The 13,877-nt window shown below is 34.3% G+C and overlaps 1 protein-coding gene across 3 annotated transcripts in view; it reads right to left on the bottom strand.

Moving 5' to 3' along the window:
* The window catches only part of LOC129755641 (5-hydroxytryptamine receptor-like), a 443,410-nt gene that overhangs the window by 188,791 nt on the left and 240,742 nt on the right, over nucleotides 1-13,877 (bottom strand). For all 3 annotated transcript variants that reach the window (XM_055752243.1, XM_055752244.1, XM_055752245.1), the window contains one exon: nucleotides 1,248-1,911. In XM_055752243.1, the coding sequence (XP_055608218.1) occupies nucleotides 1,248-1,314 (67 nt within the window). In that variant the 5' untranslated portion in view covers nucleotides 1,315-1,911. The remainder of the gene's footprint in view (nucleotides 1-1,247; nucleotides 1,912-13,877) is intronic.

The following is a 13,877-nucleotide window of genomic DNA, read 5'->3' as shown; positions in this document are numbered from 1 at the left end:
CATTTCATTGGAAATTAGTTTTGGTTAACCTGAAGGGGAACAATAATTTATTCGCTACATTCTCTACTAGCGCCAAAATAGCCTTGAGAGCGTAAGTGTTTTGAACTTTTGTAGTTTTTGATTACTGATTATCATTTAGAGTACAGACCGAAGTTAATTGCCTCTGTTGTGGCAAAGCTGTTGATGTTCTATTTTTGTGATAAAGCGTAAAACTTGCTGCGCTAAATCAGATTTTTTAGAAGCTAGTTATTAGAAGCGAATATTTATTAAAATTTATATTTTTTTTAGGAAGGATATATTAAACTGTTAAATTAAAATTTGGGGTTTTCCGCAGTTGGTATTTTACACAGAAATTAAAACTCATTTTTTCGAAGTGAACCTTGTGCCGGTTAGTATTCGGTCCCTAATCTCAAATTTAATTTGCTCCAAACTCCAAAGATCACGGCCCCACTCAAGGGGGTGTTGTTTACGACGTCGGTGAAGGCATAATACATGGTTGTCGTCGTTGGCGGTCGTTCGTGTTCATCTTCAATGTTACGATAATGAAAGGCAGCAGAGTTTTCCCTGAGATTAAATCATGTCTCAAACAGCGACCGAAATCATAACCAACAATCTTGATGATGATTGCTAGGTTAAAAGAAAGGAAGCGAAGATGACTGGCCAGCCCACCTCGCTCCGGTAGGAATTGGAAATGCGCCGCCGGATGTAGATTCTGGTAGATGGACCCCGTCGTTGGAGTTATAAAAAATTCAGCATGTCACCAATAGACGACGAGGACGTCGAGTCGAGAGTGCTGACCCGCAAAACCGAACATGACAGGTCCGGTCTTTGGCTTGGATTAAAATGATTCAAGGCAGGACAGGGCCAGAGTTGGATTGTAACTTAGGTTCTAAATTTATTTTCAGCTTATCAAAATTTGTCATATAGAATTGGTTCGTTTTAAACTTTTTATTCCGTCAAACACAGTTGAACTCATTTGAGGTCCTCAAAGTGCATAGAAGACAATTTTGAGAAAATACGCTCCAAAGTTTTCGTGATGCAGTCTACTTTTTGAAAACTGTAATAAACGATATTCTTGGCATCATAGTTTAGCCCAAAAAGCTTACTGGAATCGCCTTCCAACTTTCCCTTAAATCCAGCCCTGCTCGAAATGATACAGGACAGGGCTGAGCTCAAAGTAAAGTATTCGGAGGCTGTAAACTCCATCAAACTCCAAAACACATACACACAAACACATATACACTTACCGTTGGACTTGGTCAGCGCAGTTCCGATGCTGGGTGGTCTTGGAGGAGGTGCCTTGTGGAAGTCCATGGTCGTCGGTTTTTCTTGGCGGTCCGGAGGAGTTTACTACTATCGCTGCTCCTACTCCTTCTTTGCCCAGATGCTATAACTTTGATGAGTTAGCTTCGGCCACTTTTGCCATCGAGGAGGTTACGATTGTTGTTACTGCTACTGGCAATGTTGTTGTTTTTGTTGGTTTTGTTGATGCTGTTGCTACTTTTGCGACTGCTGGTCAGGACTTTGGATTTGACGAGGACGGTGCTGCCGATGGAAATCATTCCGGGAATATCTATGGCCAAGTTAATGGCCCTCTTTACCATCGCGATAAGATGAAGAAGATTGCCAAGACCGGGAAAAAGCACCATGCACCATCTTTCGTCGATGTTTTATCTTACTTGGCAGCACAGCGTACATAAGAGCAGGAATGAATGCTTGATGGGGAACGAAACTCTTTTGCGATACACACTTTTTCTGATGGATGGCCGAGTGGTTTTTCCGACCCACCCACCCACAAGCCGGCTGATTATTCGTGTCACTTCTTGGTCTTCTTCTGCTTCTTCGAACCGGCTTTTCTTAGCCGGTTCCGATGTTAAACTGCGTAGAAGTGGCTCCTGCTGGTGGTTATGCCTGCGAATAAATAAAGAATAAACGCCACGGTTAGAGAGCTATAAGTGAATTAAACAACAAAGGCGGGAAGATTCATTGAACCTGAAATTATTCCTTCTAGGGGGAGAGATGAACAACAACGACATCCAGCTTTGGATTTTCCATTGCAACCACCAAAGGAATTTGTAATTTTTTTTGCGATACAATAATTATAACGAAATTTTATAAATTGTTGATTGAATTATTTCACTGATTTAGTGGGAAACAATCCCAGAAATAATGATTAAATTTTTCAATGCTCTCACTTCGATATAAAACTATCTATATCTCTATTAATCAGGTGAGAATGGGATCATGAGCCACCTTAACATTTCGGAAGTTTGTTGAATTAAAAAATCAAAATAAAAATTGTCAAGAAATCACGGTATACAGTTGAACATATTCTAAGTATCAGGCTTGTGCGAAGAACCCGTCCATGGAGGAGAGTTTTCGAAATTCAATTTAGCCAAAAATAAAAACAATATCAAAAATACTTAAATAAGGAAATTGATTACTTACGCCATTGTCTTACTTATGATTATTACAAAACTTATAAAATTATTAATTTGATCGATACATTGATCCAAAATTTTCAAAACTAATTGAATGTTTCAAATCAAGGCTATTTCCAGTAAGTCATTGATAAATTATTCAAAATTTTGTTGATTACTCTTAACTAGAATTTTTTTAAGGACATGATAATTCAGCCACAAAAAAAGAATACATTAAATTTAATACCAGATTTAAAAAAAATCTGAATCCTCATATTTTAATTTTTTTCGAGTTTACTAGTAATCAAAGTCAAGCATAAAACGATTTCTATATTCAAATTCTTTCATTCATAAAAATGAAATGCTAAAACAGTTAATTTTTGAAGTTAAAAATAATAACTTTAAATATTTATGCTACAACATGTTCAATTATACTAACAAAGCGCAGATTGGGAAATGGGTGATCTCGTAAATGAACAATAAGAAACTTATGAAATAAAATTAAAAATGAAGAATTTTCCAGTTTCGTTGCAAATATTGAAAGCACAAAGAAAATACAAATTTAGTAAACATTGCGTATACAAATTTAACTTTCATATCCTTTTCGTATCATTATTAAAAATCATGATCGATTAAAAAACATGATTTTATATAATGGAAACAATGAAACGCTTATTAAAATTTAAATCAAAGGATCGAATTTCAAGCTTTGAATATTTTGTCGCTTTAAGTTTATTTATTGGGTCCTGGAAAGGACAGAAGGTGGAAACTATGTTTTTTTTATTAAAAATTTAGTTAAGAAGATTAAATTTTCAAAACAAAAAAAATCAGAATTCAAGAACAAAGACAAACTCTTTAATAAAGTTTAAAAAATATTGAATAATTTGCCTCGGTATATTTATTTGAAAATAAAAACAAAAAATAAAGATGGAAAATATTAGTACTTAAACCTTTTAGATGATTTAATGATTGATTTGGTAGGTTTAAGCGTCCTGAACTCAAATCTTTTGTTTAATTTTGTCTATCACCTTTAGTTTTTGTGTTATGGAGCTTTAAAGCTTTCAAATGAATCATTATGAGGTGAAATCAATCATTGATAACTGATGGAATAACAAATCTACCTTGAAGAGAAAAATCTGATTCTGATTTTGTTTAAATTCCATTGAGGAACAATATTTTAAATATGATGATGCATAATCTTGAAAAGTAAAATTTTACAGTTTTGAAATTTTTTAAAGATGACATTACTGAATAACGTTGAAAAAAAATTTATTTAAAAAAAATTGTTTGAACCTGCTAAACAATTAGAATTTCGAGAGCTGAAATAAATTTGAAGTATAGAAGAAAGTATATGACTGATTTAAAACCTTTTTTTAATTATATGTTTTTGTTTTAAGGTTATGTGAAAAAAATGCAGAAATTTCTTAAATGTTGAAAAAGCAAAATCTTATAAAGAAATTGCATATTAAAAACCAGAGCACAAGAATAACCCAAAATTAGCTTTAAAATCCTTTGCACCTCAAAAGGATATTAACTTTGTGACCTTGTGTAATTTGTAAAAACGTTTTTGAATGTGATGTTGAGCATTTAGAAGAACAAGGGACACAAAATAAAATTGAGACTGAAAATGGTTTCTTGAAGAGTATTTCATATCACCACGATTTTTTGTAAATTAAAATGAAAAGTAACAAAGTAAAGGATACTAGGTTTTGGATTTTGTTTTGCTTATTCTGATGACCACCGTGAATGGTAAACACCTGATATCTACATGGCTTCCAACTTTAGCATTCAATGAATTTCAGGTTTCAAATTCTGAAGTTGTTTAGTTCCACTTCTCAATAAAAACCCATGCTACACACGAGGTAGGGTTTTTGTGTGTCAAGTTTAGAGGTTGATTGAATTGCAAATCGAAATTAACAATTAAAAATAAGTTTCTATTTGTGGACGTCATATATGATGTGTCATAAAATTAAATGTCTCAAGCCAAAGGTGATTTTAGACTTATTTCCGCCAGAGGTGAGCAAAATTCCTGAATTATTTGGTAACGCTTATTAAACAACTTTTAAGATCAAGTAATAAAATAAAACGAGAAACCATCCTGGGTTTTGTTTGATTTTCATTCGAAGTTATTAAACTAAAATCTTTGAAATCCCATGCAAAATAAAAAAAAGTTGAATAGAAAATGTAAAAAAAAAAATTATATTCTTTATATTTGTTTTTTTTTCTAAATTCGTAAGTCGTATGAAAAGTTATAAATGAAAATAATAAAATCAGTTTGAACCCAAAACATTCGAATACAAATTATAGGTTCATAGTTGAGAGTTTTATACAAATTTCAATTCTTGGCTTGTAATGGAAATGCTGATTTGGAATCTGAATTTAGGAATCGTTTTTATTTATATTTCAGGAATCGCATTTAAATTGAAAACAAATCTTAAATTCAAATTGTGAGTTCAGGTTCAGGAATAAAGATTTCGAATTAATATTAAATTTTGGAACAGGGGCGCAACGATCGAGGTGATAAGAATAAGTGGGGCGTGATCTGGCGTATATAGGATGTTCGAGAAGTTGAAGAACGATTGCCATGGACTGAGTAAATTAGAGGAATATTATGTCGTGAGACAGAAAACCATGTTAAAAAATTAAATAATGATTCAAAATTAAGAATCAAATTCAGCTTGTCAATTAGTTTCACAATCGAGATTAAAATATCATGATGACTTTTTCGTTGGGAATTTTATATTTTAAGAAAGCGCATGCTTACAATTTTGATTGTTAGTTGAATTTTAAAATCCTAAATTCATCATTAGGTTATTTCAAATTAATAATTCAGCTGCATATTAAAAATTTTAAGTAAAATTTGAGTTTGTTTTGTTTATTTTTCAGTGAAAAACGTGATTTTTTATTTTTTGAAAGTCATCCACATCTTTTCCATAACGGAATTGATTTTCGACGGAAAATATTTTCAGAATTATTCCTGTTCAAGAAATTGCAGGTAATTTCACATTTTTTGTGAAATGTTTTACATTTGCATTAGCCGTTTTTTCAAAAGCCAATTTTCATACTAAAATCTAAACTTTGGAATGGGTTTACAAGAATCAAATTTGAACCACAAAATTTAAGTTTTTCTCTTGATTTTTGAAAATTTTATTTATTTTGAAGGGTTTCTTAAGAAAACCTATTATATGTTCAAATCAAATAAGCTAAGTTCACCAGTTTTCTTGAGCAAATTAAAATATTTTATTGTGTTACTAGTTGATTATATTAATATGAAATTCCATTTCAAAGATTTAAGGATGTGTTTTCTAAAGTTTATATTTCATAAGAAATACTGTTAATGTATACGAAGTTTAAATTAAATAATCAAATAGTAGGGGAGAGTGGGGTTTCATAAGCCACCTTTTTTCTTTGTTTCATAATTTTTTTTATAAAATATAAAAATAAATGGAAAGGTTTTCTAGGTATTATTAGGCATTTTTGTTTATGTTTCAAATACCTGAATTTCCCAAGTTCCGACTTGTTTAAAAAAGTTTTTATTTTATTTTTAAAAACTGTGGGGAAACGTGGGCCACCAAATCCAATTTGACTATATCAAGTGCAAAATTCATGAGTTGAACCAAAACTGAAATTTCATAATTCATTTAGTTATTTTAAAGGAACTTCCTGGTTCGCGAACGTTTCGGAAAAATTCCATATAAAGGATGTTCGTCTCTATCGGATTGGAAAAAAATGGACAAAATATTTTCCACTACTCTTAATTTGGCATGAGAAAACTTCACAGATAGGAAAAACGTATTTTTAGTTCATAATGTGTTTAAAAACACCAAAATATAGGTGGCCCAAGATACCCACAAAATGTGGCCCACGATTTTTTTAGACTAGTTAAATAAAAGAAGCATATGATACGTACATAAGTCATTAACATATAGAAAAATATGCTTGCGCACAGCAACGGCGATGACAACTGGATTGAGATTTTTATCTTAACACACAGCTGAGATATTCCGAGTGACCCACGTTTCCCCATGGCCCACGTCACCCCACTCTCCTCTATAAAAAATCTTTTAAATATGCATCATCCATGCATTGTTTGAGCAAAAATATCAATGTAAAAAATGGTCATCAGAACCCCCGCCCCCCATTATTATGCGGTTTTTTCTGTATGATTTATCCAACTGACCAAAAACAAAATTTCAATGGAAAATTCTCATGATCGTGAGAAGGCAATATTTCGGTAAAAGAAGGTAAAAGTTGGGATTACTTACACTAGGATGGCAATGGATGTGTGGGGAAAAAAACATGATCGGATTGAGAAAACCGATCATATACATTTTTTAGATAGGCTCAAAAACCGACCTATGAAAAATTTCTCAACTTTCTCTACTCAACTGGACTTGAAAAAGGGTCAGTACCGTTGGAAGAACCGCCCAATAGGAAGAGGAGGGTTTGACGATCAACTTTTAATTTTAATATTTTTACTCAAACAATAATATAAAATAAATAGTTAAATCGAACTATCAATATAACGAGCAAAACATAAACTAAAGTTTGCGTTTCAAGTTTAATTCTTGCTAAATCATTTAAAATTTGGGATTTTAGTTTGAAATTTAGTTTCTGCAAAAAAAGTCAACGTTGACAAAGTAAAAAAACACACCAGAAAATATGGAATTCTCTGAAATTTGTTTAAGGATTACAGAGGTTTTTCATTGAAAATCAATTCCGTAATTTAAATCCTGTGGATGATTTAAAAAAAAAAAGAAACCAGATACTTTCACCAAAAAGATGTCAAAATCATCTCAAATTCTACTTTAAATTTTTAATTTTCTGCTGAATTATGTTTTCAAAATGATTTGGTGAAAAAATTGAAATTTTTAAATTGAACAACCAATCAAAATAATAAGTATGCGATCTCTTGCAGTTTTGATTCCCCTCTTGATTGCGAGACTCACTTACGAACTGATTCAAAATTTGAATTTTTAATATAAACAGTAAATCTTTACTCTACACCTGAACTCAGTATTTGAATTTTGGATCTGTTCACGAATTTCAAATCTATTTCTGAAAAATTCAGAAAAAACTATTTCTTAATTAAGAATCCAGTTCAACGTTTCCATTACGAGCAAAGAATTGAAATTTGTTCTGTTTTCAATTCTGAACCATTTTTAAGCTTTTCAATGTTTGAATTATGCATAGAATCTTATTTTGTACTTTTAATTTACTTATTATTTAATTTTAAATAATCGAGTTTGAAAACTTCTAATAAATGTCAAACAAAAACTCAGGATGGTTTCTTTTTTTTTCATGTTTCGAAAATTATTTTCTAAATATTGAAAAAGTATGTGAATTACGATAATCATAAATCAAATTTTGAATGAAATGTAAAATCTTATTAAAATGATTTCAAAGCAGCTTTCATTTCGATTTTATAATGAAGATTAAAACTGATAATAAGATATCCAAAAATGGATACTGAATCCAAAACATGAAAACAGAAATACAATTCAGATCTCTATAATATAAGACCAGAACCTCTGGAATGAGTTAATTACTATTTAAAATTTTTTGTCGAGAAACGAGTTTCTATCAATAAGCTAGAAAATTTTGAACAATGGAAGCAGAGTTCTGAACCTATGATTAGTTCTCGAGGTTCTGGAATTATTTCTGAGTTACTCTTGAATAACCGTACTCAATGATCAAGTTTAATTTAGAATTTCAGAATTTGGAAAGTAGAATAGGGGAAGAAGGGTTCAATCCCCAATCTTCCCTCTCTCCCCGTTCCTACGATCATGTGAAGGATGCCTCGAAGTGCTCAAAGTTTCGTTTTATTACCGTCAAAAATCACCAAAGGAAATCTGGATAGACGAAATTTTAATTTTTATGCCAAATTACTTAGAAACGCATGATCTAGAACAATCGTTAAGATAAAATTTTTGACCAAAATCGCCTTTCTAGAACTTTTAGAAAAAAGTCCCAGAAAGTCGATTATTGGCCAAACATTTCTTAGTCATCTTGGCATAAAAATTCAAATTTCGATTTCTGTATTTACTATGATAGTTTATGAAGATTAAAAAAATCGAAACATCGAGTGCTTTGAGACATCCCTAAACCAAGCTTGATTGAGCTTAATTTTGTACAAGTACCTTTGATTGAACTGCCATTGGGAAAAATTACGGTGATTCAATAATTTCTATACAGATTTTATCTCATCGAATGCATCTTTTTACACCTTAAAAAAGTAATCTTATTATGAAATACCAACTGAAATTCATTGTGTTATTCTGTATATTTTTTCCGACCAAATCAGGAATATTTTTTTAATCACTTTCAACAGTAAGACTAGAGCGCACATTGTGCACATAAAGAAAAACGATTTTTCATTTTTTTTTTTTTATGAAATGTGATATTAAACAACAAAAAAGTCTAGTCCAATATTTTGCTTTAAACTAAAGAATAGGCAATTCAACTGGATGATATGTTTTTGACGATATTTTGGTTTTTTTTTTATATTTCCTTTATTATTTAAAAATGAGAGTTATAATTTGTTTTTCCTCAAAAGGGGAATTTTCATTTTTTGTTTTTCACAAAGATACCTGAAATGTCGAAGAGAAATGTTTTTTAACCATTGGAAGTTGATAAAATTTAAACTCTTAAGTTGCTTTTAGAATAAAATACGAGTTGTATTGATTCCCTTAAGTCTTTGCACTTCAAATTCTTCTAGTGCTTTGTTAAGATTTCAATCACTAATATTACACAATTTTCTTGCACACATTCTTGCAGAATGATAATTCTGAACGAAAAAGACAAGAATGTGTGCTTCATCAATAGCTTAATTTAAATAGATTATATTTCTAATCCTTCAGATCAAAGTGAAGGTTATGGACATTGATCTGAAACAAACTCAAGATTTTGATTCAGAAAATTGCCCTAATCATTATTCTGATTCAGAATCCAGTTCGGATGACAATTTTCATACCAATCCGGGATCTTTATCCGGAATCTAAGACCCTGTTTCTGGTTCCTGATCTTGAATTGTATTCCTCGATCCAGAATTTTATCCATAAAAATAAACTCTCATTCCGAATCTTAATCACGGATTCTGATGATTATCCAGGGTTCTGATGCTGAACTTCGATTCTGGTCCTGATTTAAGCCCAATATTCTGATTCTTCCTGGATCCTGACACTGATCTTGGATCCTTATCTTGGGTTTTGATCTCGTATTATCGTGTTACTGGATTTCAAATCATTATTCATCAATTTAATTTCGGTGCCAAATCGCGGATTGATCCCTTATCACAGACCCTGATTCAGTTGTTGAATTCTTGGGCATAATCTTGAACCCCGGAACCTGATCGTGGGTCTTAATATCTGTTTAAGATGATGAACAGGGATTGGTCTTCATCTTGGTTCTTAAATCTACATCTCACAATCTTACCTCGGTGCCTCTGAAAGGAACACACGTAATTCTACGTCAAAAAGATATACCTCTTCACTCCATTTTATGTTTTGCATTTTTTAGCCTATTTTTATCCAGAAATAGGTTTAATCCAATCATCAAAACGTTCTCTTTATTTTATTGAATTTCTTGATAAATTATTTTATATAAAACTATGACAAAAGTTTCCAAAAACTGAAAATGTCGCTAATTACTGTTGCTCAGTCCTGTTATCCGGCACCGGAAAAAAAACGACAGCCAGAAAGTTGCTATCATTGTATTTTGCTCCGCGATTTATGAGCATTCATTTCTGCCAGCAAGGCGCCGAAACCGGAGGCGGATTTATTACGGAAAACTGTAATCAGCCACTGCCACACTGCTAAGCAGTATTGTTTCTGTTCCAGGCAGCTATTATGACAAATAAATAATGCCCAAAGTTTCACCTACAAATCCGAAATCAAACATTGTAGAGGCGAAAGCGAAAAAACAAAATCAACATAGAACAACAAAAAGTCCGATTAAAAGTTCAATTCCGACCAGCTGCTTTTTGCTCAGCTTCGGAGCTGCCGTGTGCTTTTTCCCTCCCGAAAAAAAAATGTTGGCAACCGGGGCCAAATCTCTGGTAGCGCAATTTGTGCCGATATTGGCCAAGTTTTCTCCTTTTCCTGCCGCCCGGCATCAACGAAAATAACAACAGCAACTTCCGCCGGAAATGCCATTTAATCTCTGACATATTGCAAGTCAAACAAACTAGGGAGAGCAGAAAAAAACAACAACATAAAGCTCCAAGTACACACCATGCTATGCCAAAATGCCCGGAAAAGTACACGGGGATTAAAATTTTAATCCACATCAACAACGATAACCATAAATCATTCAAGCGATCGGCAATATAAGACTGGGGAGCGTAGGAGGAAGGTCAAATGACCCGGTCTAAGGCAACATTTTCGGATCAAGAAAAGGTGAAGTGTTTTTCTTTAGACGTTACTTGGTTCTTTCAGCGGCACACCGGTGCACTTCTTATCTGTGGAATTAGTAAACGAGTTCCGGACTCCCCAAAGAGACTCGGTGCGAAGGTGAGTCTTTGAGATGAGAGATGACATTCTGCGAGGAAAAGCTTGCAAAATGCGGATAATCAGCCAGAGAGGAGGACCGTAAAAAAAAAGTTGATGCACGATTAACAATATTATGAAAAGTTGCTCTGACGGATGTGATCCGGATTCAATTTCTCATCCAAGGTAAGCGGACTTAAGGTTTAAGTAAAGTATTATTCTTTCATCTGAAGACTGGTGGGTTTAGTGGTATTTTCTGTAGAAATGCAACAAATCACTTTTGTCCATAATTTTGTATGCAACGTAGCATGTGCTTTAGATACAATTTTTAAAAAGAAATGTAGGTAGATACCAATCTTAATAAAATTACACTTAGTACTTGAAGTTTCACCAAGGATTTTATCCTAGTGACTGCCTTGATGCCTTTTTATCCTGTTTTTTTCTGTTCATCTTCTATCAGAATTACCTGTAATCATCGGATTGTGATTGTGAAAATTTTATTTAAGTTGCACTTGGGCAAAGCTTATAAGGAATCCACATAATTTAATTAATTTCTGACGGTCGCCATGGAAGGTGAAGATTCAACTCTGACCATCTAGAGGTTGGCACAAAAAAATGGTCGATAGAAATAATTTTATTCACCTCCAACTGTTGAGATTTGTCTCATCGAAGAAATCGATGGGACAAACATCAAACTGTTGAAAAACGCAGGTTTCAGAGATGGAATAGAGTATATCTTTATACTCTTTCTTTTTCAGGCCCTTAAATTACTTCTTATTACATAAGCGATAGCTATTTACATTATACACTGAAGTGATATACTCACATATTAGTTATCTCATTGCTGTGGGATATACTGAGCTAACCACTCAGAATATCTGGCAACACTGGTCAGTTATCATGAACTTAGTTTGAGTTATTTGGCTTCACAGTGTGATGATCAGCTGTCATGTGCAATCATCATCGCTATTGGGCTTGGGCCTGCTAATAAAGCTTGCTCTTTACTCTTACACAGATTTCCATAAGAATGACAGCTTATCGGAGTGAAATTGGAGTGAAGGCTATTGCTTTCTCAGTTTAATACATCGTATACCGGAATTGTGAGCGCACCCATCGCCAATTGTTCTCAATAGCGAATTGGATGAAAACGAAAAAACCAAAACAAAGTGTTAGTTCTAGAGGAACAGCAGATATCTTCAGCTGGATTCGAGGAATGTTCCGGACCTATCCGAAACCGCAAGTACCAACACTTACACAAAATTAATGCACAACTGATTATTGTAACCCTGGAATTGGTTTAAGATATAAGATAGCGTATTCATAGATATCAAGTATTCCAGTTTCTACCACCAAGAACAGAACAAGTCACTCCTTTTCACTGCACCGCTGCTTCAACGGGTTATGGACTCAACACTAGTGGAAAGGTCGAGAAGCGAAATCAAGAGTGGAAAGTCATCCACCCAGGAAGCCGATGGAAGGACAACAAACCAGATCCAAGGAAGGTCAACGAGCCGGGAACCGTTCAAGGTTATCGGACCAGGAGCTATCTGGAAGGTCATCGAACCGTGAAGCCAGGTCGGAAGACCGTCGGGCAGTTGCCCTGGAAGGTTGTTAGTTCGGATCCATAGGAAGCAAACCGTAATCCATTGGAAAGTTGGCGAGCCGAGAGCAAGCGAAAGGTCGTCGTGCCATTGGTAAGGAGTGGGGCCAAAATAAGGTCATGGAACCGGGGCCACTGGAAGGTCGTTGGACCGGTGCTATGGCAAGTCGTTGGGCTGGGATAAGGACTTACGCTCAAGGTCCTACGGAAGTTAGTCAAGTTAGTGCCATGGAACGTCGTCAGACCGGAAAACCAATTGGAGGTCGTCGGACTGGAATCATTTGGAGGCGTCAGGCCTCAGGAAAGGCGTCGAGGTGCAGGAAAAGCTTCAAGGCGCAGCAAGGAAGTCGAGGTCAGAAGTAAACTGGAAAATCTTCAGATCAGAGCCAAGTGGTGGTCATCGAGCCAGGAATCATGGAAGGTCGATGGGCCGGAAAGCCTGGTGAAGGTCGTCTTGTTAAAACCACTGGGACGCTTCAGGCAGTAAGAGAGTCGAAATCAGAAGTCAACTAGGAGGTCGTCGGATCAGAGTGAGGTTGAGGTCGTCCGTTCAGGGATCATGGATGGTCGTCGGACCAGGAACCAATTGGAAGGTCGTTGGACCTGGAGGTCGTCGAGTCAGGTATCATTGAAGATCGACGAGCTGGAGCCACTTATCAATCGTCGAGCCAGAAGACAGGACATCTAATCAGAAGTTTGAGAATGTGTATGTTGAGGAGGAGTGTTGAGATTTGTCTTATCAAAACAATCGATGGGATAAATATCAACATAAACATAGTTTATAAAAAAAATGATAATTGTAACCATGGACATTAGACTGTCTCAAATTTGTATGGGAAATTTAAAACCTGTGAAATGTCATACGCTGCAGGCTCAAATTGATCCTGGGCCAAGTACAAGATCTCATGCCAAATTTGGGCTAGATCGGATTACGGGAAGGGGTCGCTCAACGAGCCTGAAGTTTATGTGGGATTTTGAGACATTTTGTTCGAGAGGAACATGAAAAACCAGTTTTTCGTCAATAACTTTTGTTTCCTCGACCGATTTCTTTCAAACACGGGTTTTCTTAAAGCCTTAATTATGACAAATATTTCATCCGAAGGTTTTATTTCAAATAAAGTTAAGATAAAAAAGTTATGAAGCTTAAAAAATTGGCTAACTTTTTTAAGGGTGATATTCATCACTGTTTTAATGAGGCGACTAAATGTCCGACCAGAACACTCAATGTGAAATACATGCCGTTTCGTCAAATAATGATCGATTTGAACCATTGATGTTGCGCTCGATTGCAATTTTTGATGTTTTTCTAATATTTGAATTTGGATGATATTCACTTGATAGTTCGGAAAGAAGTAAGGGCGGAAAAATGCT

The sequence above is a fragment of the Uranotaenia lowii genome, chromosome 3 (assembly GCF_029784155.1).
Source record: "Uranotaenia lowii strain MFRU-FL chromosome 3, ASM2978415v1, whole genome shotgun sequence".
NCBI classification, from domain to species: domain Eukaryota; kingdom Metazoa; phylum Arthropoda; class Insecta; order Diptera; family Culicidae; genus Uranotaenia; species Uranotaenia lowii.
This window is presented reverse-complemented; position numbering and strand designations above follow the sequence as displayed.